General features: G+C 43.1%; 1 protein-coding gene across 1 annotated transcript in view; it reads left to right on the plus strand.

Annotated features, from left to right (window-relative positions):
- Positions 1–5,368, plus strand: part of RSPH3 (radial spoke head 3) — an 84,291-nt gene extending 78,923 nt beyond the window's left edge. Inside the window, 2 exon segments of the mRNA XM_053460881.1 lie at positions 4,950–4,975; positions 4,977–5,368. Coding sequence (XP_053316856.1) covers positions 4,950–4,975; positions 4,977–5,021 — 71 coding nt within the window. The 3' untranslated portion in view covers positions 5,022–5,368.
- Positions 5,369–25,021: the final 19,653 nt, after the last annotated feature.

Raw genomic sequence — 25,021 nt, forward strand, 5'->3', positions numbered from 1 at the left:
ATAGCTGCCTGCCTCAACCCCTGGATTGTGGCCTCAATATTGATAATTGCTGCCTGCTTCGACCCCTAAATTGTGACCCTGATACTGATTGTTTGCTGCCTGCCTTGACACAGCCTCAACTTCTCTTTTGAATTTTCCCTTGTGCTTGGACATTTGTGGACTCTGACCTGTTTTCCTACATTATACTCAACACCCCGGCCTGACACCAATACTGTACAGTAAAATTATAGGGCTACAGGGCAAGGCTCCACCAAAACAATCGCCTATTATCCCCAGAGACTCTGTTCAGCCAAATCAAAGGGTTTTGGTCAGTGAGCACTGTGAAGGACTGTCCATAGAGTTATGGATGGAGTTTTATAAGAGCCCATTCCAGTGCCAGGCGTAGCTTCTCTACAGCTGCATGCCCGACTTCCCTGAGCAGCAGCTTCCGGCTGATGTATGCGACTGGGTGCTCACTGCTGTCGGCTCTCACTCAGCACTGCTCCTAATCTGAAACTGGAGGCATCTTTGTGGACAGAGAAGCATTTTGAAGGGTCATGAGCGGTTAACACGGGTGCAGAAGTTAGGGCATCTTTTAGGCTTTGGAAAGCGGTTTCACACTCTGGAGACCACAATACATATCTGGGAAGCTTCTTTTTGGTCAGGTCAGTCAAGTGCTTAGCTATGGAGAAGACCTGGGTCTTCGTTTTGGGGGTGGGCCAATTGGCAACAACCTCTATTTTGGCAGGTTCCGGTCGTTGTCGCCCACTACCCACCTAGTGCCCTAGGTAAGATACCTCGGCTATGCCTACCGTACATTTTTCTGGCTTCAGGGTTGGACCTGCAGCCGTAGTGCGGTCTAACACAATGTCAAGGTGAACCAAGTGTTCTTCCCAGGTGTCACTAGATTGCTATGTCAGCCAGGTATGCACAGACATAGTGTTATAAAGTTGCAGAAATTATTCTGGAAATGTGTAACTCTTTTTAACAGTTTACAAGGTTTTTAGAGTTAACATAGTAACCATCATGAAATCACCAGTTTCTGCTCTGCTTGCTTCCTTCTAACTGTGACTCACTCTACCCATCTCAACCCATCTTTACCCAACATCCTCATATCAGGTGACCTTAAATTAGAACAAAATAAATAAAGGCTCCAGGCACTCAAGGGTTCCAGCTCAGGCAGATTTATTAAAGTAATAATGCTGTAATGCTTGTAATGCTGAGCGGCGGAAATTACGTTGTCTTCCAGTGCTCAGCATTACAAGCCAGCACCGAGACCGAGCTAGAGGGCTTGTAGAGGAGGAGAGAGGGGCGCCAAGCGGGTACTGACAACTTGGTAAGCGAAAACCACTCGGCGCCCTCTTTCTCTCTTCCGCTTTAAAAAAAAAAAAGAGCTTGGGGTGGCAAAGTGCTGCCTGGAGCAATTGCCCCACTCTGCTCCATGGTAGGGCCGGCCCTGAGCGTCGGTTGTGGTCCGGTCATTAACTCTGTGGTAGTCTACGCAGAAGTGGGTCTTTCTATCCCGCTTGGATACTAGACCTCCCGTGGAAGCACAGGGGATGTTGTGAGGCTCAATGCATCTCCCTGCCCTCCCTGCTTTATTGGTGGTTGCCCCGTGGTCTCTACCGGGTGTACTGCAACTGTATCATACCCAGGGATGGAGGAAAATATTTTCTGGTGCTGTGAGATCACCTGCCTAGCTTGGTCTCTCTAGGTTACTGTCAACTGATCCGCAAGGTGAACAGGCCATATGCCTGGCTGCTCTTCACCTTGCTGGGGTTTGGGTAAGGTTTGGGTAATACAGTGTAATTTCTTCCATATACCTAGCTGACAGGTCAGGTCAGGGGAATGTCATGCACTATGCGTAAAAGGTTGTGTCAGAATTTGTCTGGGTCATCAGAACAGAAGTACAGTAACTCCTTCTCCCACTCTGTTCTCGTCTTCCCTAACCCTCCAGGGTCTGTCACTGCCCTATCCCGGGTCCTGTAGCCTGACTGGGTACACCCTCCAGATCATTGCTTCCTTCCCGAGACTTTGGCGATGAACCCTCTCAGCACTAGACAGAACTAGCGTTAAAGAGATGAGGCGGGACTTTGCCGGAATGGAGCATGTTCTTTGTTGAGGTGAAAACAAAGAACACTTCTATTGTGAAGACGCATAGTCTTATATACTAAATTATCAGATAAGGAGATAATCCCATCACCACAAACAATACCCTGCCCATACAGCCTGGCACCACAATTAGGCCACCAAGCACATATAACCCTAAGTCTTTGTTTTCCGGGTGATCCCAAGGGAGCAGCGGCAATCCGGGGGTATCGATCCAATGGGTCCAGGTGACACTAGGGTGGTATTATTCTCCTGGGCACAACCAGAACATGTAAACACAACTGAAGAAGGATCAAAACCACACAAGTGTCTGCGCACCCAAATAATAAGTGAGTATTATTGAAGTGATAGGCAAAACGCGTAGTGCGTGTTGACAACATTGGGAGGAGTAGACATTGGATCAGAGGACTAAGACGGCGTCTCTTTGTGGTAGCGTTGCTACGAAGTTTGAAGCCTGGACTCTGTAACATCCGAAACAGAGGACAACAAGTTTGCCTTTCTGTTATGCATTAAAACTTTGTTCTTTCTCGCTGGAAGGGTATCTTTGTACATATTTTTTTGTGTTGCACATATAATTTACTCACGTATTATTTGGGTGCACAAACACTTGTGTGGTTTAAATTGCATTTAATTAGGAACGTTTTGGGGAGTTTGTTCTTTACTGCACCACTTCACCAGAAGGTGCAATACTTATATTTAATTAGAATATTGCGCTTCGCTTTTTTTTGTATTTTGAGTATTAGAACTGAAGAAGGGGTTAAGTCCTCTGTAGCCCTGGTTTTCTGACATTGGGGTTTAATTTAAACACTTCCACTGTGCCACAAATGAGACATAGGCCCAGGAAAGTGTCAAAATTCAAAGTTTGAAAACTGTATTGTGTATGTTTCAATTTTGGCCCCAAAACATGACATACCCATGCATGTGAGACATTGCTCTTTTTTTTTAGCTATTTTTATTTTTTCATATCATTTTTATATATTTTAAATGCAGAACCCTCTTGGAAACTTGTTTATTTTTTTAAAGGATGCCACCATCTTATGAGAGGTATAATCTCTTGCAGTGGTGCTGGAGCAGTCATGGTGCATCCTGGGATGGGTGTTCTGTGTCGCTAAATGCCTCGCTATTGCGGCATTTCAGCGACACCATTGATGCTTAGGAGACAATTATTGATCGCCTCCTAAACTGTTTTAAAATGGGCATCCCTGCCTTACAGTGTATGGCGGACATTGACCCCCCCCCGGGGAGGGGCCACGTGGAGCCCCTGTTGCAGATTTCAGTGTTGCTGAATGCCTCAAAATCGAGGCATGACAGCAATGCCGTTTAACCCTTTCAATCCCAGGGGTTTTTGGTACCTCAAAGCCCGGAGCAATTTTGCCATTTTTGCGCTATGTCGGTTCAGAGATTATTCTCTTTTCCTGTGAATAGTGTACCCATGTAAACTATATACTGTTTTTTCAAGGAGAGATAGAGCTTTCTTTTGATACCATAGTTGGATGATTAGCTGAAAATTTACAATGAGAAATTTAGTAAAAACTAGAGAAAATTAGAAAAAAAAAACTGATTATTTTTTTTACATTTTCCCTCTGAATCCTCACAAAATTAGGTAAAGTGATGGAAAATCCCCTCCAGGTTTATCAATTCAGGTGTCCTAATTTCAGAAATACCTAACTTATATAGATTTTCCATATTTTCCCAGTACCAGGGAAACATACTATAAGGTGTACATTTTTTGTATAATTTTTATGCCTATGGCTTAACGGGTTTGGGGGTTGTGAACGGGGGTAGGAGGGTTATACTGGCTAGATGTTATGCTAGGGCAATGGGATGTAAGGTTTTTTAATTATTTATTTATTTTTTATATATATATTTTTTTTAAAAAATTATTTTATTTTTATTTATTTTTTTTTTGTATTTTTTATATATATTTTTTTACACAAAAATGGTTAGAGGTCCTCTTAGGGACCTCCTGAACATGCCAGTGATGTCACAATGACATCACAGCTCACATTATTATTTTTTTTATTAATATTTTAATGATTTTTTACTATTATTTTTCAAATGAATAAACTTTTTTTCCCTGCTTTTCTGTTTCAGGACGGGAGGGGGGGGATTCAGTAGTGGGGAAATTAATGGAAAATGTGTTAAAGGATATAATTGTTGAGCATCTAAAGTCACATGGGTTTCAAGATCAAAAGCAACATGGGTTCACTCCAGGGAGATGTGCCTCCCTGATGAGGGGCGAACAGGACTCCTAAGTAGGTCAGTGATCAAGATGTACTTCCGCAACAGAAGGGAGATTCTGGGCACACCCTCTCCTCCCGATTGGAGGAACGGAAGAGAGGCTGTCTCTGTGGCTCTGCCTTTTTGTGGTAGTGAACAGAGTGGACAGAAATGCAGATAGATTCATGAAGAAAGACATGACACCTGAAAAAGCTTGCACTGTGTATGGGCATCCGAGCATGCGGGGGGTTGTCTTCTTATGCCCTTTTTAAGTGCCACCATAGCTCTATATGCAAGGCCAAAATCAGTGGCTGCTTTTTCCAACAATATTCTTTTTTGGTTCCACTTCGGATGGCATCTACCATGGTTCTTTAATAAATCCTCATGTTCTGTGGGAAGGAATCTGGTAAAGCAGCATGTATTATAAACATTTTATTATGTTTTATAAAGTGTATAAGAAGATTAGTATAATTTCAAACGAGATTAAGCAATGAAAATTTGTAGTTTTTTTGTGCATGTAAACCATATCCATCAGAGCAGCATAATGTATTTATTCAGTACTGTAGGTTTGCAAACTTCTATTGTAACTTTGTATTGGAATAAAAATAAATAAATAAACCTCTAATATTTTTTTATTCCAGCGGTAATCCGTGAGGTGGTTGATAAACAGATTGATGGATTTTAAGAAAATGGAATCCCAAAGCCCGATGTGAGCAGGACCATCTTCACAAAACACTAGGCATCCGCTAATCCCAAGTGGTGATGCGCCTGCAATACTTCTTAACATTTAAATATGAACCTGGTCCTTAACGATAAATACGGTATTATATCATAAACATTTTGGATTCTTTGGTTTGAAAGTGCTTGTCATGATATTCCTGCATGGAATATATTGTTGAAAAGTCATGAGAAAATATTATAATAATTTATTACTGGTTTTTCCCTCATCACCTATTTTCAAACTGGTAAATTTTATTAAATGCGATGTGATGTGATTACTTGATGCTAAAAATGTAAAGGGAATTGTTGCTATAAATATAAATAAATGCATTTAACTGGTTTTGTTTGTCAATCAGTGTGTATGTTTTGGAGAGAGGACAAGATTTTCTGGCACCTCCCCACCCTTACAATCACTGCCTGAATCTGCAACATACCTCAAAAAATTAAACAGTTCAGTGTATTCCTACAGTAAGTAAAGTGCCAGGAAACAGATGACCAAATACTTACACCAGGACAGGCTCTGCCACACCGACACCCAAACTCACACACCAGGACAGGCTCTGCCACACTGACACCCATACACACATACCAGGACAGGCTCTGCCACACCGATACCCAGACACACACACACCAGGACAGGCTCTGCCACACCGACACCCAAACACACAAACCAGGACAGGCTCTGGAGTCTCCTGTAGCAATACCACTGAGGGGGAGGCACGCCGAAGGTCACTAAACACCCGAAAGCACTTCTCAGGAGTGTTGAGCCCTTGCCCATCTCCCAGTAGAGTGAGGTCTAAATGTGTGGAGACAGGGATTATGCAGGGGGGAAAAATTCCAGTCACTACTGAATCAGGGCCCATGTGAGTCCATAATGCCAACTCTGGGATGGAGAGGTAAATAGGCCCAAGCCGTCGGCTCACTTAGCTAAGGTGGACAATCGGGTTGGAACTAAATCCAGATGGGAATGACGTGTAGAAATAAATAATATATATAAAAAAAAAAACACCCTCTTAGCAGCCAAATAAACATTAACCACAGTGCACGTTATAACTAAATATAGAAAATACCACTTTGAGTGGTATAACACAAATGAGAAGTCATGCCGTAGGGGTGAAAATGAGGATTATAGCGTCGATGAGGAAAGTCCCAATGGTCCAGGAGTTCCACAATCTACATATGCGCACGTGCGCTTCAGACACAAGCAGAGAATACAGAAAGAATGCCGTAACACTCAATAAAAAACTTCCAGCGAGCTCATCAGCGTATTGAAAGTAAAAAAAAATTTAAATAAATATACCGTATTTGCTCGATTATAAGACGACCCTGATTATAAGACGACCCCCCAAATTTTTTTTATAAAAGCTATGATTGAGAAAAATATCTGCCCCCTGCAATCTGCCCCCTGGCTTGCCACTCTGCCCCAGAAATGCCTTATACCCCCTATATGCCACTGTGCCCCATGATATGTCTTTTAACCCTCTAAATGCCACTGTGCCCCATGATATGCCTTTTGACCCCATATGTGCCACCCTGCCTCCAGAATTGCCTTATACACTCTGGCATTTAGGGGGTTAAAAGGCATATTATGGGGCAGAGTGGCATATAGGGAGGTAAAAGGCATTTCAGGAGGCAGAGTGGCGTATAGAGGTTTAAAAGGCATTATGCCCCCCATTTAACACTCCCTCGCCCTCCCTCCTCCAAACTTACCAGAGCTTCTGAGTCCCCGGTGCGCAGACCTTCCCCGGCTGTCAGAGATCACGGGGAACTCTGATCTCTGACAGCTGGGGAAGGTCTGCGCGATGGACGCAGACAACCCCTGCTGCTAACTGCACCTCCTCCCGGCTACAGCGGAAGTTGTCTACGCGAATCGCGTAGAGCGCTACACGCTGCCCGGTGCTTAGTGCGGGCAGCGTGTAGAGCTCAATGCAAATCGAATAGAGCTCTACATGCTGCCCGGAGTAAGCACCGGCGACTCAGCAGTACCGTTTAGTGAGGGCGGGGGGAGACAGGAGGATCCAGGTCTCCTGCATCGCTGCGGGGCATCTGGATCTAATAGTCAGACCTAGTTGAGGTCTGATTATAAGACGACCCCGATTATAAGACGAGGGGTATTTTTCAGAGCATTTGCTCTGGAAAAAACCTCGTCTTATAATCGAGCAAATACGGTAGATAGATCATTAAATAAATAAGTAAATAAAATACAGCTTCCGTCGAATTGAGTAACCTTAGCGAAAAGTCAGGGCGTTATGTTGGTGAAGATGGTGAATGATGCACTTGATGCAGAAGATCCTGGTGTCCTGGAATTCCCCCTTATTCTCAAGCTGAAGGTGGTGAGTGGAACTGCCAGGGCGATTGGCGCACTCACCTCGAGATCGAAAGCGATCGAAACATCTCCTGCAACACTGCGGCCGGGGGTGTGGACTCGCAGTTGGTAAGTGTGGTTGTTCCTCTGATGGAGATATACTATTGGGAGAAGGTGGCTGAGTTTCCAAGACTGCAGGGGTCTGGAAATAGTGCCGCAGAGAATGTCCAGTTGATCTGGGTTGAGAGTCTGGGGCTTCATGTTGCTGTGAGGGACGTTTCAAACAACCCATGGCGAATTCTAATGTCGGATGTTTGCGGATCCACAGCTCCTGCTGTGGAGCTAAAATCCTAAGCAGCCATCACCAAGCAAGACAAGCCACGCCCCTCCGAAAGACCTTGTTTTATTCGGGAAAAAATCAATGTAACTTGTGTGAGTACAGTGGGTACAGTAAACAAGAGAGAAGAAAATATACAGCTAAAAATGAGCACCGCAAAAGTGTTAAAACAGCCTTGGTAACAAAGGGTACAAAAATAAAAAACAGCCCGATGCTTAAGGGGTTAATAAACATGTTATTTAGTTATTTACATTGACATTTGTGTCAAGGTGCAGAAGGCAAAGCTGCACCCTTCCCAATAATTATCCATAGTTGGTAAATTTCAATACATATTTGGTGTGTGTCATTTGTAGGGGTGGACAAGAAGGGGGGCGGCGTTGACGCTACCTCAATCAAGTTTAATTTGTATACCTAGTCAATAACAAGAGTTCTGCACTAGCCCTTATATAAAATATATCATTTTATTGTACAAAAATTAATACATAAAAAACATACAAAATATTAAATTATATAGACAACAGAGGTTTGTTAGGAAGATAATCAGAGCATATAGAGGAAATATGGTTATGTTACATAAAGTGTCTGAAGTGCATGTAAACCATCATGAAGATATAAAGGTGCTAAGTTATTCAAATATCATTGTGTCTTACTCTATATAGAGTGCACCTATCCATTTTATGGCTATGAAAAAGTATATACATGGTAAATATCGCTCACTATGGAGTTGACCAGTATATAAGGCACTATAAACATCCACAATAAATACCTAGGCAATTCCAATCATAAGAATAATATCCTAAGAGCAGTGTGCTCCTTACCCATATTGTCCTCCGCTTCCCCAACGCCGTTTCGGTTCTCCTTTTTCAAGGGGATTGCTGTCATTTCCTCATCTCTCATAACTATTTATACCCCTCCCCTCAGAAGTTGACATGCTCGTGAGATAGTATCTCGGGCTTGCGTGCCATAGGGTGGGACGTCCGACGCGAGGCAGTGTATTGTGGGGCGGAGACGCAACACCGGCGCCAATAAGGGTTTCGGCGCGAAACTTCTGAGGGGAGGGGTATAAATAGTTATGAGAGATGAGGAAATGACAGCAATCCCCTTGAAAAAGGAGAACCGAAACGGCGTTGGGGAAGCGGAGGACAATATGGGTAAGGAGCACACTGCTCTTAGGATATTATTCTTATGATTGGAATTGCCTAGGTATTTATTGTGGATGTTTATAGTGCCTTATATACTGGTCAACTCCATAGTGAGCGATATTTACCATGTATATACTTTTTCATAGCCATAAAATGGATAGGTGCACTCTATATAGAGTAAGACACAATGATATTTGAATAACTTAGCACCTTTATATCTTCATGATGGTTTACATGCACTTCAGACACTTTATGTAACATAACCATATTTCCTCTATATGCTCTGATTATCTTCCTAACAAACCTCTGTTGTCTATATAATTTAATATTTTGTATGTTTTTTATGTATTAATTTTTGTACAATAAAATGATATATTTTATATAAGGGCTAGTGCAGAACTCTTGTTATTGACTAGGTATACAAATTTACAGGAGTTTCCCTGTTTTGAGGCTTAGATCCTTATACATGCCACAATATTTATAACATTATGTTATTTGTGAAGAGTGTGGTTGGATTCTTTTGTGTTATATCTCAATCAAGTTTAAGCGGTGAATATTTTTCCTACTTTTGTTAGAATTTTTTCATACCAAATTATGGAATATACAGTGATCATCCATAACATTATGAGAACCTGGCCAATATTGTGTAGGTCCCCCTTTTGCATCCAAAACCACCTGACTCATTGAGGCATAGACCCCAGTACACCTCTGAAGGTGTGCTGTGGCATCTGGCACGAAGCCATTAGCAGCAGATCCTTTAAGCCCTGTAAATTGCGAGGTGGGGCCTCCATGAATCAGACTTGTTTGTCCAGCACATCCCACAAATGCTCGATTGGATTGAAATCTGGGGAATTGGGAGGCCAAATGAACACCTTGAACTTGTTGTTTTCTTTCTCAAACCATTCCTGGCCCTTGGATATAGCAGTGAGTAGATCATTAGTAATTTTAGCAAGGGTGGCCTCAATAGAATGTTGAGCACGGAAACCAGATTGAAGAGGGTCAACTAAAGAAAATAACTGTGCCGATCTGATAGTTTCAATTTTATTATTAAAGTTAATGTTAGTGGACTAAATCCTGGGGGCAGTGAAGATTAACCCAGTACTTATTTATTAAAGTATGGTGTCAGTGTGATGCGAACGGGTCTGTGACTCTATGAGGGGACTATGAGATATCTGGGGGGGTATAAGGCATTTCTGGGGAGGACAGAATGACATATCTGGGGGTATAAGGCATATACGGTATATAAGGCATGTCTGGGGAGGACGGAGTGGTGTATCAGGGTGTATAAGGCATATCTGGGGCCACAGTGGCATATCTGAGGTAGAGTGGAGTGGCATATGTGGGGAGGGCAGCATAGCATGTCTGGGGAAGATGGAGTGGTGTATCAGGGGGTATAAGGCGTATCAGGCACAGTGGCATATGTGGGGGTGGAGTGGCATATGTGGGAGGCAGCGTGGAGGGGCATATGTGGGAGGCAGCGTGGAGTGGCATATGTGGGATGCCGCGTGGAATGGTATATGTGGGAGGCCGCGTGGAATGGTATATGTGGGAGGCCGCGTGGAATGGTATATGTGGGAGGCAGCGTGGAGTGGCATATGTGGGGGTGGAGTGGCATATGTGGGAGGCAGCGTGGAGTGGCATATGTGGGAGGCAGCGTGGCAAGCCTGGGCTCAAATGTGCATAAATTGGGGGGGCTGGTTGGGAAATAAAGACGAGAAATGCATTTTATCAAAGTTTTTTTTATTCTGCTGTTTGTATTTAACACCGTTTGTTTATTAAATTATTTTAAATAAATGAAAAATTGACATTTTTTTTTTATCCGATTAATCGACAAAATAATCGGCCAACTAATCGATTATGAAAATAATCGTTAGTTGCAGCCCTAATTCTTACTACTCCCCCTTCTCACTAGCTACCTCTACCCCTTTCTCATTATCTACCTTCCCTGTCTCACTATCTACCCTCTCCTCCTGTTACCTCCTCCGTCGTCCCGCGGGTAGGGGAGCTGAGACGCAGCCCGCGCGTCCAGCCCCCTGTTCGTTCCGTCGGCGGGAACCGCTGCCAGGTCCGTTCTACGGATAGATGTGCGTCCCCGCAGAGATCAATGGATCCTGACGGGGCACGCGCCTCGACGTCAGGAGTGTTAGCTCATAAATATTCATGTTATTTTGTTCCTGATTATTTGTACTTCGCTACGCTCCTGTGGCCGCTATACACTTCGGTGTTCCGTTGCTGGGCTCTCCATCTCTGCCAGGAGGCGCCTTTCCAATTTCTGCAGCGAGGATCCTCTGCCGTATTACAGACGTGACACCTCCTCCTTTGTGGTTCACTTACCCTTGCAAAGTCCTGTGGTGGAAGTGCAAGGCCTCTGTCTCCCTGATGTCATATTCTGAGACAGAGGGCTCATGCACCCACCACCGCAGTCAGGACAACCCCGAGGTGGGTGGTGGCAGGGGTCAGAAGAGACAAAGGCGGGCTCGTGTGGTTGCAGAAAACATTGAATGAGCGACCGCTCTGCGTCCCTCTAATGTCTCTGTATATTCCTCTGTCATCACCCCCACCGATCCAATCAACATATGGTATTTTACGTCAAAAGATTCTTCCTTGAACCCCAAAAGGATGTTACGTTATGTTTTATACTGTGGTTGTGGTATATAACAGCATATAGTGAGGACCAAACACCATATTCAAAATAGAGTGGGTAAGCATTTGTCCAACATATGGAATTAATAAAAAAGATCCCGTACCTTCTCATTGTAATCAGTGCCTTTTATTTAGATGAAAAAAATGTGTGTGTGTGTGTGTGTGTGTGTGTATGTGGGGGGGTGTATAGAACATGTAATGGGAGAGGGGCAATGTACTCTGTAAACTCTCTCAACAGAAGTGATTCTGGAGACATGCCATCCTGTTTAAATCCATGTTGATATACCGTATTTGCCCGAATATAGGCCGCACTTTCCCCCCCCACTTTAAGTCTTTAAAGTGGGGGCGCGGCCTATAGTTGGGGTTTAGCGCAAGAATGCGCAATTCGTATCGCCCGACACCCGGGACATGCAGTTCCGGGCGCCGGTCAGGCAGCAGGGTTAGGATCCAGATCCCCCGCAGTGCTACATGGGGAACTGGATCCTACTCTCCGGCAGCCGGTGGACGTTTGTACGATACGCGTAGACAACTTCCGGCACTTCCGCCGTGGGAAGTGCTGGCAGGGGAGATTGTTGAAGCACATCGGCGATGGGCGTAAACAACCTTCCTTGTCGGCACCGTAAGTTGTCTACGCGCATCGCGGCAGATGTCCACCGCCGGCCTCGCTAGACACCAGAAGTCTGCATTGGTAAGCCTGGGGGGGCAGAGTGGCAGCATATCTGGGGGGCAGAGTGGCACATCTTGGGAGCAGAGGGGTATATCTATAAGTAAGGTGCATTAAAATGGCTTTTGGTTTTGTTTGTATGTAATATATGTTGGCTAACTGTATAATAGATACCAAAAATGTTAAAACACAGTATGTTTGGTAGAATACTGTTTTACTATTCCACTGATGTGTATTTTTCTAAAAATATTAATTTTTCTTTACTGTACTTTCTTTTTTCATGATAATTGGGATAAATTTTCTAAACTGTATGGCTGGTGGCAGGATAGAGATAACAGCTCTACTAATAACAGAGGAAATTACAATGGTAATTGAAGAATGATGAAACGGTGGTGGAGCAAACACAACAAACAGTAAGCAGCCCTTGATGAGTTCAGTGGATTATTGATTGGAGGGGTCCTACAAGTTCCTTTTAGTCTTTCCATGTCCAGCTCTCTGGGTAATGCCTATTCAATGGCACTTAGCTGGAAAGTGGCACACAGATAGAAAGTGCTTCCCAAGTCAGATCGGACATAAGGGATTACATTATATTTATTTATACAGCGCTAGCAGATTACGTAACGAGTCGGTAGGATAAATTTAAAATCACAAACAATACAAAAAAAAACCTTACAAAAGTAGAAGAGGACACGAGCTTAAAGGGAAGTTCAGATTTTAGGGATGGCTGTTTGTTAGGCATTTAACTATTGATTAATAAATAGTGTATATTATTCATTGTAAATATAAAAACAATGTAAAAAACATCATAAAAAAGGTATTTGGGTACCAAATACCCTTTAGTAAAGAAGGGGGCATTAGCCACTAAAAAAGGTATGTTGTTATCCACTGGATAACAATACATATTTTTTTGTAAATAATTGTAAAACATTTTTTTTAATGTTTAATATTCCCAATGATAGAAATATGTAAGGGTTAAGCATTTAAATATATATCCAATTTGTTAATATTTAGAAATGTATTTACCAGAATTGGGATTTTTTTTAATGTCTGCATAATTAATTTTCTGAACAAGCGCTTACTTACATTAGTTATAACTGTATGTCATTTTTAAAAATACGTACAAACATTGCGATACTTTGATTTATGTCAGCTTTGGTTCTAAGTAATGGTTTACAAACATGATAAATTGGGTGTGGAAAACACAATGAAATGCTTTGATATGGGGAAGCGCAATTTAAATTAAAGAAGTGCAGGCACGTATTTATGTTTTTTGTTTTGTTGTTTTTTTTTTACAGAGAAAAACATCAGACCCAGGTTTCGATATATATGACTCTTTCAGTGCCTGCCAGACATGCAAATGAAACTTTGTCTTACCCTTTGTGTCTCAGAAAGGGTTAATTAATTGAAACAACCACCTAAAAATAGCTCATCTCCTAATACTTTCATAGGGCTTTAGGGTGATACCATACTTACCAGTACTAGGGAGCTAAATGGAGTTTGCCAAACAACCGATGCGTTCATTTTAAGACATTAGCAAGATAAATAAAAGGCTGAAGCCGTGCCCGTCACTATCTAGGTGTGTACCCAGCACAAACCAGCGTTTACGTGGACTCGCAGGTGCTCTTCTTGCTCTAATAGGGATTGGACAACGAACCAATTTATACAGCACTATCTTTATCGCGGGCTACGATTGGCTGAATGGCTCTGTGACGTCAACAAATCAACTCATTGTGCTATTCCTGTAAGAACCCTGTACGTGGCTTTAGTGTACGCTCGTGGAAGCCACTCCCACTGCTCCGTACTCGTTATACCAACTTAACCTGTATCTTAGTTACAACCTACAATAAATCAAATGTTTCGGTTCATAAGCAGATCAAAGTTATGCCAGTAAACAGGGTACGATGGGCAGTGTTATTTTATATTTGTTACTGGATTTACGATTTTGTGATTGGAGATATTTGTGGAATCGATGCAGTACTCCATCTTGGCTAGGCTTATGCCGATTTGTTAAACCGCACCTAATTTTCACAATAGGTCTTTTTGCTGCTTGATAACCACAATGCTAAGATAATATTCAAGTGTCATAAAAAAGTAGTTTGGTTTCAGGGAATGAGAAGCTCTATTTATTAAAAAAAGCTTCAGAAGATACAATAAACACATGTGAACTTTATGTTATAGATATTCACTGCATACAGTATATATTAACCTCTTAAGGAGGTGTGGTTTTTAATCACACAAATTGTAATTCAGTTTTCTATTTTGTGTACCCTTTGTACAAGTCTTAAACACTTTTGTGGTACTCACTGTAATTTTCCTCTCTCCCATTTAGTGTACCCACACAAGTTATATATATTGGGGTTTCTTTTTCAGAACAAGAAGGGCTTTCTCCCAATACCATTTTTGATCATATCTAATTTCATATAAAAAATAATTAGAAAGTATGGTGGAAAAAACATTTTTTTCTCATTTTTATTTGAAAAATGTTTTACTCATTTACAAAAGTCAATGAAAAAAACTGCTAAATAGATTCTAGTATTTGAAGTATTATAAAGACCCAATGTTTTTCTGTTTTTTGCAAGTTATAAGGCAATAAGTACAAGTAGAGTATTGCTATTAAACCTTTTTTTTTCAAATCTGGTCATTCTACCCCCTTATACCATATATTTTTATAAACTAGACACCCCAAGGTAATTCAAATGCTGGTATTTTAACCATTTCAATGCACTAATTCGACTCCCACCCTTTATTTTATTTATTTATTTTGTGGTTTTTAATCACACAAATTGTAATTCAGTTATACAGTTTATAGCCCCTGGTATATGTCGCTGCCAAACAACACCCCAATGCAGTGAAGGAAACGTTATTTGATCCCCTGCTGATTTTGTATGGTTGCCCACTGACAAAGACATGATCAGTCTATCATTTTAATGGTAGGGTTATTTAAACAGTGAGAGACAGTATAACAAGAAAACAATCCAGAATAACACAATTCAAATAAGTTATAAATTGATTTGCATTTTATTTAGTGAAATAAGTATTTGATCCCCTATCAATCAGCAAGATGTCTGGCTACCAGGTGTCTTTTATACAGGTAACGGGCTGAGATGAAAAGCACTATCTTAACCCCTTCGCGACCTTTGCCGGTTCACGACCGTCATGACATGCAGGTCACTAAATGACCTTTGACGGTCCTGAACCGTCAAAATGTTAAATAAGCTTAGAAAGTGATCAACGATCACTTTCTTCGCTTAAATGGTGTTACTGTAATGCCTCGATGTCGAGGCATTCAGTAACGCCGAGATCGGCATCGGGGGCCATGTCTGGCCCCTCCCCGGGGCGTCAACAGCCGCCATACATTGTATGGCGGCGGACGCCCGTTTTAAAAGCGTTTAGGAGGCGATCAACGATCGCCTCCTAAACTTAAATGGTGTCGCTGGAATGCCTCGATCAGGAGGCATCCAGCGACACCAAACACTTACCTCTGGGTGGGCTGTGACCGCTCCGGAGAGCGGTCACAGCCGCAGCTGCCGGTGTTCTTCGCCATCAGCAAGATGGCGGCCGCCCTGTAAAAGAAACAAGCAAGTTTTAAAAGTTCGCTAGATGGTCTAGAGAACTCTGGCTCCACTTGCAGGTTGAATACAGGTACTGCATTCAACCATGCAAGTCAATGGAGCCCAGCTTTCTAATCACAATGTGATTAGTAAAATATTCAAAAAAAAAAAAAAAATGGAAAAAAAAGTGCTAACATTTAAAAATAATTATGCAGTGATGTCACTAGATGAACCATCCAGTACCAGCAAAATGTGTAAAAAAATATAAAAAAATAAAAAAAGTATTAAAAAAATAAAATAAAAAAATAAAGTTTATTATTTTGAGCAAGTGCTAAAATTTCTCAAATCTCAACAAAGAGTTAAAATAAAAGCACTTCAAATACCCAAGGGGTGTCTAATATATAAAAAAATGGCTGATGGGGTAAATTGGAGTGGCCTAGCTCAAAGATAGGGCATAGGTACAGACTTTCCAAAATGGACAAAAAAAGCGCACTTCCCAAATGTGGCATTTTAAATCTCAAACAACCCGACAAACCCATGCATGTCGGGTATCACTGCACTCAGGAGATGTTCCTGAACACACATTGGGGTGTTGTTTGACAGTGGCATATACCAGAACCTATATATCTATAACTAAAGTACAATTTGTGTGAAAAAAAAATAAAAAGAAATTACTATTACAAAGTTTGACAAAGTGTAGTTGTATAATTGGTGCATGGAAAGGGTTAAAATAACAGCATTTGGAATACCCTGGGGTGTCTAGTTTTCAAAAATATATGGTTTGAATGGGTTAAATTGAGTTAACCGGCTTCAAAGATGTTCCAAAGAGGAGATGGAGGCAGACTGACCAGATTTGTTAAAAAAGATTTGGAAATCATAAAACGCTGCTTGTACTTATTGCCCTATAACTTACAAAAAACAGCAAAAAAACATTGGGTATTTCTAAACTCAGGACAAGTAGTAGAATCTATTTAGCTAGTTTTTTTACTTGCTTTTTTAGGTGAGTAAAAGATTTTTCAAATAAAAGTCATAAAATGTGTTTTTTTTCAATTTTTCACCATGTTTTTTTTATTTTTTTTTATAGTAAATAAGATGATACGATCAAAATAATGGTATCTGAAGAAAGCCCCTCTTGTCCTGAAAAAAACAATATATAACTTATGTGGGTACACTAAATGGGTGAGGAGAAAATTACAGCTGAACACAAGCACCACAAAAGTGTCAAAACAGCCTCGGTCCCACAGGGTACAAAACGAAAAATGAGCCCGGTCCTTAAGGGGTTAAAGGGAGTGTTCACAATCTCAGCTTGTTACCTGTGACACCTGTCCACAGAAGCAATCAATCATATTCCAAACTCTCCACCATGGCTAAGACCAAAGAGCTGTCCAAGGATGTCAGGGATACGATTGTGGACCTACACAAGGCCGGAATAGACTACAGGACCATCGCCAAGCAGCTTGGTGAGAAGGTGACAACAGCTGGTATGATTATTCGCAAATGGAAGAAACACAAAATAACTGTCACTCTCCCTCGGTCTGGGGCTCTATGCAAGATCTCACCTCATGGAGTTTCAATGATCATGTGAACAGTGAGAAATCAGCCCAGAACTACACAGGAGGATCTTGTCAATGATATCAAGGCAGCTAGGATCATAGTCACCAAGAAAACAATTGGTAACACACTACACCGTGAAGCACTGAAATCCTCCAGCATCCACAAGGTCCCCCTGCTCAAGAAAGCACATGCACATGCCCATCTGAAGTTTGCCAATGAACATCTGAATGATTCAGAGAACAACTGGGTGAAAATGTTCTGGTCAGATGAGACCAATCGAGCTATTTGGCATCAACTCAACTTGTTGTGTTTGGAGGGGGAGGAATGCTGCCTATGACCCCAAGAACACCATCCCCACCATCAGACATGGAGGTGGAAACATTATGCATTGGGGTGTTTTTCTGCTAACAGGACAACATCACTGCATCAAAGGGACGATGGATGGGGTCATCTACCGTCACATCTTGGGTGAGAACCTCCTTCCCTCAGACAGGGCATTGAAAATGGAGCGTGGATGGGTATTCCAGCATGACAATGACCCAAAGCACAGCCAAGGAAACAAAGGAGTGGCTCAAGAAGAAGCACATTAAGGTCCTGGAGTGGCCTAGCCAGTGTCCAGACCTTAATCCCATAGAAAATCTGTGGCGGGAGCTAAAGGTTCGAGTTGCCAAACGTCAGCCTCAAAACCTTAATGACTTGGAGACAATCTGCAAAGAGGAGTGGGAATAAATCCCTCCTGAGATCTGTGCAAACCTGGTTCCCAACTACAAGAAATGTCTGACCTCTGTGATTGCCAACAAGGGTTTTGCCACCAAGTACTACGTCAAGTTTTGCAAAGGGGTCAAATACTTATTTCACTGAGTAAAATGCAAATCAATTAATGCCTTATTTTGAATGCATTATTCGGGATTTTTTTTGTTATTCTGTCTCTCTGATCATGTCTTTGTCAGTGGGCAAATTTACAAAATCAGCAGGGGATCAAATAATTTTTTCCTTCACTGTATGTGCTTAGCTGCATCTCCTGAGTACAGTGATTCCACCCATGCATGGGTTTGTCAGGTTATTTGGGGAGATAAATATAGCATTTGCATGTAGATTTGGTTTTTCATCAAAAGTTTCACCCCCCCCGGGTCCTTATTGTTTCTCCATACCAGGCATGTCCAAACTTTTTTCTTAGAGTGCCAGATTTGATGAAGTGAACATGTGCGAGGGCCGACCATTTTGCCTGACATTTTCTGAACCATTAAAATTAAATACAAATTAACTATTTTATGCAAAGTTTATTGAAAACGGCATACCACATCTATCCCTTTCTCACAATCTCCCCTCCCTACCCCCCCTTCTCACAATCTCCCCTCCCTACCCCCCCTTCTCACAATCTCCCCTCTCCCTCCCCTTCTCACAATCTCCCCTCTCCCTCCCCCTTCTCACAATCTCCCCTCTCCCTCCCTACCCCCTTCTCACAATCTCCCCTCTCCCTCCCTACCCCCCTTCTCACAATCTCCCCTCTTCCTCCCTACCCCTCCTTCTCACAATCTCCCCTCTTCCTCCCTACCCCTCCTTCTCACAATCTCCCCTCTTCCTCCCTACCCCTCCTTCTCACAATCTCCCCTCTCCCTCCCTACCCCCCTTCTCACAATCTCCCCTCTTCCTCCCTACCCCTCCTTCTCACAATCTCCCCTCTTCCTCCCTACCCCTCCTTCTCACAATCTCCCCTCTTCCTCCCTACCCCCTTCTCACAATCTCCCCTCTCCCTCCCCCTTCTCACAATCTCCCCTCTCCCTCCCTACCCCCCTTCTCACAATCTCCCCTCTCCCTCCCTACCCCCCTTCTCACAATCTCCCCTCTTCCTCCCTACCCCTCCTTCTCACAATCTCCCCTCTTCCTCCCTACCCCTCCTTCTCACAATCTCCCCTCTTCCTCCCTACCCCTCCTTCTCACAATCTCCCCTCTTCCTCCCTACCCCTCCTTCTCACGATTTCCCCTCTCCCTCCCTCCCCCCCCTCTTAACGATCTACCCTCTTCCTCCCTACCCCCTTCTCACGATCTACCCTCTCCCTCCCTACCCCCCCTTCTCACGATCTACCCACTCCCTCCCTAGGTCACTTACCGTCAACTCCTGTGTTGGGAGCGTGAGGCGTTTGTCTCGGGTGCCGGCGCTTCACAGCTGAGTTCCGGCATATGACGTCATATGCCGGCGCTCAGCGTGAAGCGCCGGCACCCGAGACAAACGCCTCACGCTTCCAGCACTGCACTCTGGGCAGCGCAGAGGCAGGCGGCGGTGGCGGCAGCGGCGGCGGTGAGCAGAGGAGTCCTGGATTTCTGTCAGTCAGGGGGGCCCAAGAGGTGCCGAGCGGTCGTTTTCAGCAACCGCTCGGCACCCCTTGTGCCCCCCTGACTGGCAGAACTCCAGGGCCCGGTCACAGTCGCGACCCCGGTAGTTCCGCCACTGCCTACAATTTCTTTATCAGATGCCCTTGTGGCTGTGTGTGCCGGCGCAGGGAGAAGGAAAGCCCAAATCTAGCGACGTCCGAGATTGCAAGATTTGGGCTTTCCTTCTCCCTGCGCCGGCACACACAGCCACAAGGGCATCTGATGAAGAAATTGTGTAGGGGAGGGTTAGATTTCAACCCTCGTCTACAGTCAAACATGAACCCTGTTTAAAGTTACTGTAGACGAGGATTGAAATCTAACCCTCCCCTACACAATTTCTTCATCAGATGCCCTTGTGGCTGTGTGTGCCGGCGCAGGGAGAAGGAAAGCCCAAACCTCGCGCTTTCCTTCTCCCTGCGCCGGCTGATGACGCCAAGTCCCGTGGCTCACCTGGGGGGCCGTATCAGTCCGGAACGCGGGCCGCAATTGGCCCGCGGGCCGGACTTTGGACATGCCTGCTCCATACCTATTCAGGGGTGACCCTAGGAACAATATACTGGGGGGCACTAATAAGTTCCACCACTAATTCATGCCACTAAAGAAAACTAAATATATATAAGTAAGATGCCATAATACCAGAGTATTGCTGTATGCAATGATACCCTTTTATTATGCTGGCAGCAATGTGACCCACCGCTGGGCCTTTGGGCAACTGCCCAGTGTGCCCATGCGTTTAGATGGCATTGTGCCATTTGGTTCTGCAGCTGGGAGCCCAGTGGTTAGTTGCGGCCAGGGGGGGCAAGGAATAATCTAGGGGGGGCAATTGCGACGCCTATTAAAGTGAGTTGTTCAAATTTGCATTAAGGTGTTGAATAATTTGTTTATTAAAATATTGTAGATATTCTATATAGCAATTGGTATTATTATTTACTTACCCATTACTAATGTTTTCATTATTATTTGTTAATTTATGTGTAATGAAATATTTTTATCAAAATATTGAGAATATTGAACTATTTTATATTTAGCGCTGTCCATTTTTATGTATTTGTTTATTGTATATTAAATTACAATCAAGTGTAAAACACATGAAACCTGTCTATCACTGCTGCCTACTTGAAATTAACTACCAAGTATTTTACTGGCATGTCAGGAATAAAATTGCTTTCCACCTAGAATTTATCCTAGAGCTGTGCTATCCTACACACGAGATCTAAAAATACTAATATAATAGTAGGTTTGTGTGTTCACAGAATTTTTTTCTGGAGGGGGGTAAAATATCCTCACCATGCCAACAAAATACTTTGTTAGCACCAGTGGCATCGCTAGTAACATCACTAGCCACATCACCTGGCTACTTTACCTACTTTACTCTTATTTAAAGCTCTAGTAGCACTTAAATCCAGAGTGCTATACCAATTACACTGATCAGCCATAACATTACGACCACTGACAAGTGAAGTGAATAACACTGATAATTTGTTAGCTGAGTTCACGTAGTAAATGGGCGGAATTGTCCTCAATAGGGTAAATGGGTCTATGGGTTCACAGTTTGGTCCTCAAAGGATATCTTTTGGAATCTTTTTGGTGTCTTTTAAGGCCCATACACATCCTTTCACCTAAAGGTGATTTTATCTATGTCACCTCTTTGAGGGCTGTTCTCACACCTTGACATGCCATCCCCCTCTCTCTTAAAGGATCTATCCCTACCCCCCAGACAATCTCAGGTAAAAAAAAGATGCGTCTGCATGGGGGTGATGCCATTTTTGTGGGATAAAAGCTTTATCCCAGACACCTCATGGAGATTCTCAGTGGGTGAAGGGGTCTCAAGGGATTTTCTTCGATGACAGAAATACTTTCCTTAGTCCCTGGCCTTATCTTATACCTAGGATAGCCTTATGCCTATCCCATGCATGCTAAAACTCCTTCACTGTATTAACCTCTACCATCTCTATCAGATGGCTATTCGATGCATCGACTACCCTCTCAGTAAAGTTATATTTCCTGATATTACTTTTAAACCTTTGCCCCTCTAATTTAAGAATGTGCCCCCTTGTTTTTCTTATTTTTAATATACTCTCCACCTTTATCGTGTTGATGCCCTTTTATGTATTTAAATGTCTCTATCACATGTGCTCTGTACAGAAAAGTAAGCACTTTTTTATTACTTTGGCCTGTTATGCTAATAAGCTTTTAGATATTATCTCACCTCATCCAAATAGGGATCATACTGTATAATGTGGAGAAATACAGTATGAAAAATAAACAATACGTGAGGGTTATGTATGCACTCACAAGATTCTTTAATAATTCAGGCTCATCAGGTAACATATCATATTTCCACTATTCCACAAGAAATAATAAACCAATGGCACAGTATTATCAGCCAAGGATGCTAATAAGTAAAAAGACACTTACAAAATTACAGATTAATGGATTACGCATGGATGTGTAAGTAGGGGGAAGCATGGCACAGGCAATCTTTTAAGGGGCAAAGATGGGAAGGTCCTGTGGATGCTATTTGGGTGCCAGGGCTGACATGATACTTTAGTGTGTGGGGGCAATACGCAAGGGTGTGGGGGCATTAAATCACAAGGGAGTGCAGACTAGGGGCACCACATAAATCAATACTAAAGGGGGACTGGGTGGTGGGATACAATGTGGGGTTAGCTATTGGCTTTACACAAGGGTGTGGGGGCATTAGGGTGACTGCATCGGCTATGTTTTCCATGATATATAATTTTTACATATTGCTTACCAGCCCAGATAAAATGCTGCCATACAGTATGGGGGATACTCTGTGTCACAACCCTTGGTTGAAACGATCTGTTTATTTTAATTATTGCTTTGTGGTTCTTGTTTTCCCTGTTGTATCCCCAGTGTATCACATGCCTTTAACCCCCTCATAACCCGGACACCATTGACCCCACCAGAGCGCTCGTGGCGTTAGCCCACAGGTGGTGGGGTACAGACCAGGGGTGGTTCGGAGAAGGAGCCTCCTATGGATCCCCAGTCGCTGAGACTTCCAGGAGAGCGGGGGTCAGTTGGCGTGGGTATGGAAGACACGCCCGACTATATCGTAGTCTGTTCCAGGGAAACTGCTACCGCTCGGGGTCCCAACAGCGTATCGTGTCGCTTTTTGGACAGAATATTCCCAGGAACCCGAGCTATCCATCGGTATCCCAGAAGCAGGGCCGACCTTAGGGGTGTGTGACCTGTGTGGCCGCACAGGGCGCCATGGCAACAGGGGCGCCTGCCCAGGACTTAAATGAAAACATCAGGGTTTTTTGTTGTTTTTTTTTTACTTTAACATCCTCCGTGTTAAATAAAGTTTTTTTTAAACTTTATTTAACATGGAGGATCTTAAATAAAGTTAAAACAACAAAAAAACCACAATGTTTTAATTTAAGTCCCGGTCAGGGGCGCCGAGCGGTCGCTCGTGAAGTTTTCAGCAACCGCTCGGCGCCCCTCACTCTCCGTGACTCCATCGCGGTACGGGCGTTTCATGCTGAGCACCGAAATATCATGTCGGCAGGACGTGGATATGGTAATGTGATTTATCTCCCTTTCATTGTTTGACTGTATATAAGGCTGTGTGTTTACCCAACAAAGTGTTGTTGTTCACCTGGACATTAGTCTCGTCTAATGCTTCAGGGGCTTGCTATATCACTCATTGTCCATTTCAGGACAATCACAGCACCATATTTGGCTACGCCTCGGCGGCCTATGGTGCTACTACATCAAGGATACCGAGCCAGTTCCTGATCCCTTCCTCGCAGTATTGTCTGGCGCTGGAAGCGGTTAACCATTGCGGTTCTGGGAGGAAGCAACAAACAACTGGCGGGTTGTACAGGGTGGCCCGTCACACTCTAGACTAGACTAGACTCATGGAAGGGAACCAATTCGTCAGATATACAATGCAGGACAGAATTTTATCAGGGCTGGGGCATCAATACTGAAGGGGGCAGCTGGGGCCATTACATAAAAAGGGGAGGCCAACAACAAAGCAGTATGGAAAGTAAATTTTTTATCTGTCTGTGTGGCAGAGCTTGTCCTCGTGTGTGTTTTAGTGTTGGTGTGGCAGAGCCTGTCCTGGTTTGTGTTTTTGGGTGTTGATGTGACGGAGCATGTCCTAGTGTGTGTGTGAGTTTCGGTGTCAGTGTCTGTGTGGCAGAGCCTGCTCTGGTGTATGAGTTTGGGTGTCGGTGTGGCAGAGCCTGTCCTGATGTATGTGTGTTTGGTCATCTGTTTCCTAGCACTTTTCTTACTGTAGAAATAAATTAAACTATTTATTTTTAACGTATCCAGAGATAAAACATCCTCTTGAATCTGTAGTCTTTTCAGAGGACAAAACATTATAGGCTTATGTGCATTGTGTTATTTACTCTACTTAAATCTGTATATTTTATTGAAAAGAATTAGGCTTCAGGCGTCCCATGTGTATGGATGTACTCCCAATCCCATCACATGAGCTTCTATCCCGTATTATCTGCCTAACACTGATGTCATCTTTCTCCAGTACACATGGACACTGAGGAGTTAGGATTCTGTCTATGCTGTCTATTTTATTTATTTCCATAAAAAGACAAAACCCTCACCACCATGCTCATGATACTCTTAATCCGGTCCTGTATATGTGTACAAGCGCTCTGGAATCCAGACTTAAAGTCAACAAACATCAATCCAAGTAGTCAATAGTGTCCACATTAAAGAAATAAAAAGTCCTCTAAGCATTTTACTGGGACCCACCCAGCTTCCTCATGAGGTAATGTAAATGTTATTGCACTTACCCCATGCTTCAGAACATCATTATCGCAAATGTAAATCAAAAGTTCACCATCTTCTGCTTCCTTTTAAATATCACTTCCCCATATGTCACGAGGGAGGCTGCCCTCCTCCATGTTTGCATAATTACCTGAAGAGCTTGTTATCCCATAAACGAAAGAAAATGTCTGTCCATCTCCAGGGTGGGGCAAGGGATACCAATAAAGAATTGGGGTCTACCATCTACTAGTTGAATTTTATGGATCAAAAGAGCTCCGCCTCCATTATCTACCTGTCTGTCATTGCTGCTATTAGGGGGGTACAGGGGTATCGTAAACTCATCTGACAAGTCACTTCTTGGTATCTAATAAAAAATAGATATGAATATACACAGCCTGCTTACATTTAATCTCGACATACCACACACACCCTCCCTGGTGTATTCCCATCCTCATTCAAACATGCCATTATCCCCCCCATCCAAAAGAAACCTTCCCTTGATCCCACATCCCCATCAAACTACCGTCCAGTTTCACTTCTCCCGCTAGCTTCCAAACTGCTGGAACAATTAACCTACAATAAACTAAAAAACGTTCTCTCGTCAAACTCTCTACTTGACCCTCTACAGTCTAATCCAGTAACAGTTACTAATCCACTCCC

This window comes from Spea bombifrons, chromosome 3, assembly GCF_027358695.1.
Source record: "Spea bombifrons isolate aSpeBom1 chromosome 3, aSpeBom1.2.pri, whole genome shotgun sequence".
NCBI lineage: Eukaryota > Metazoa > Chordata > Amphibia > Anura > Pelobatidae > Spea > Spea bombifrons.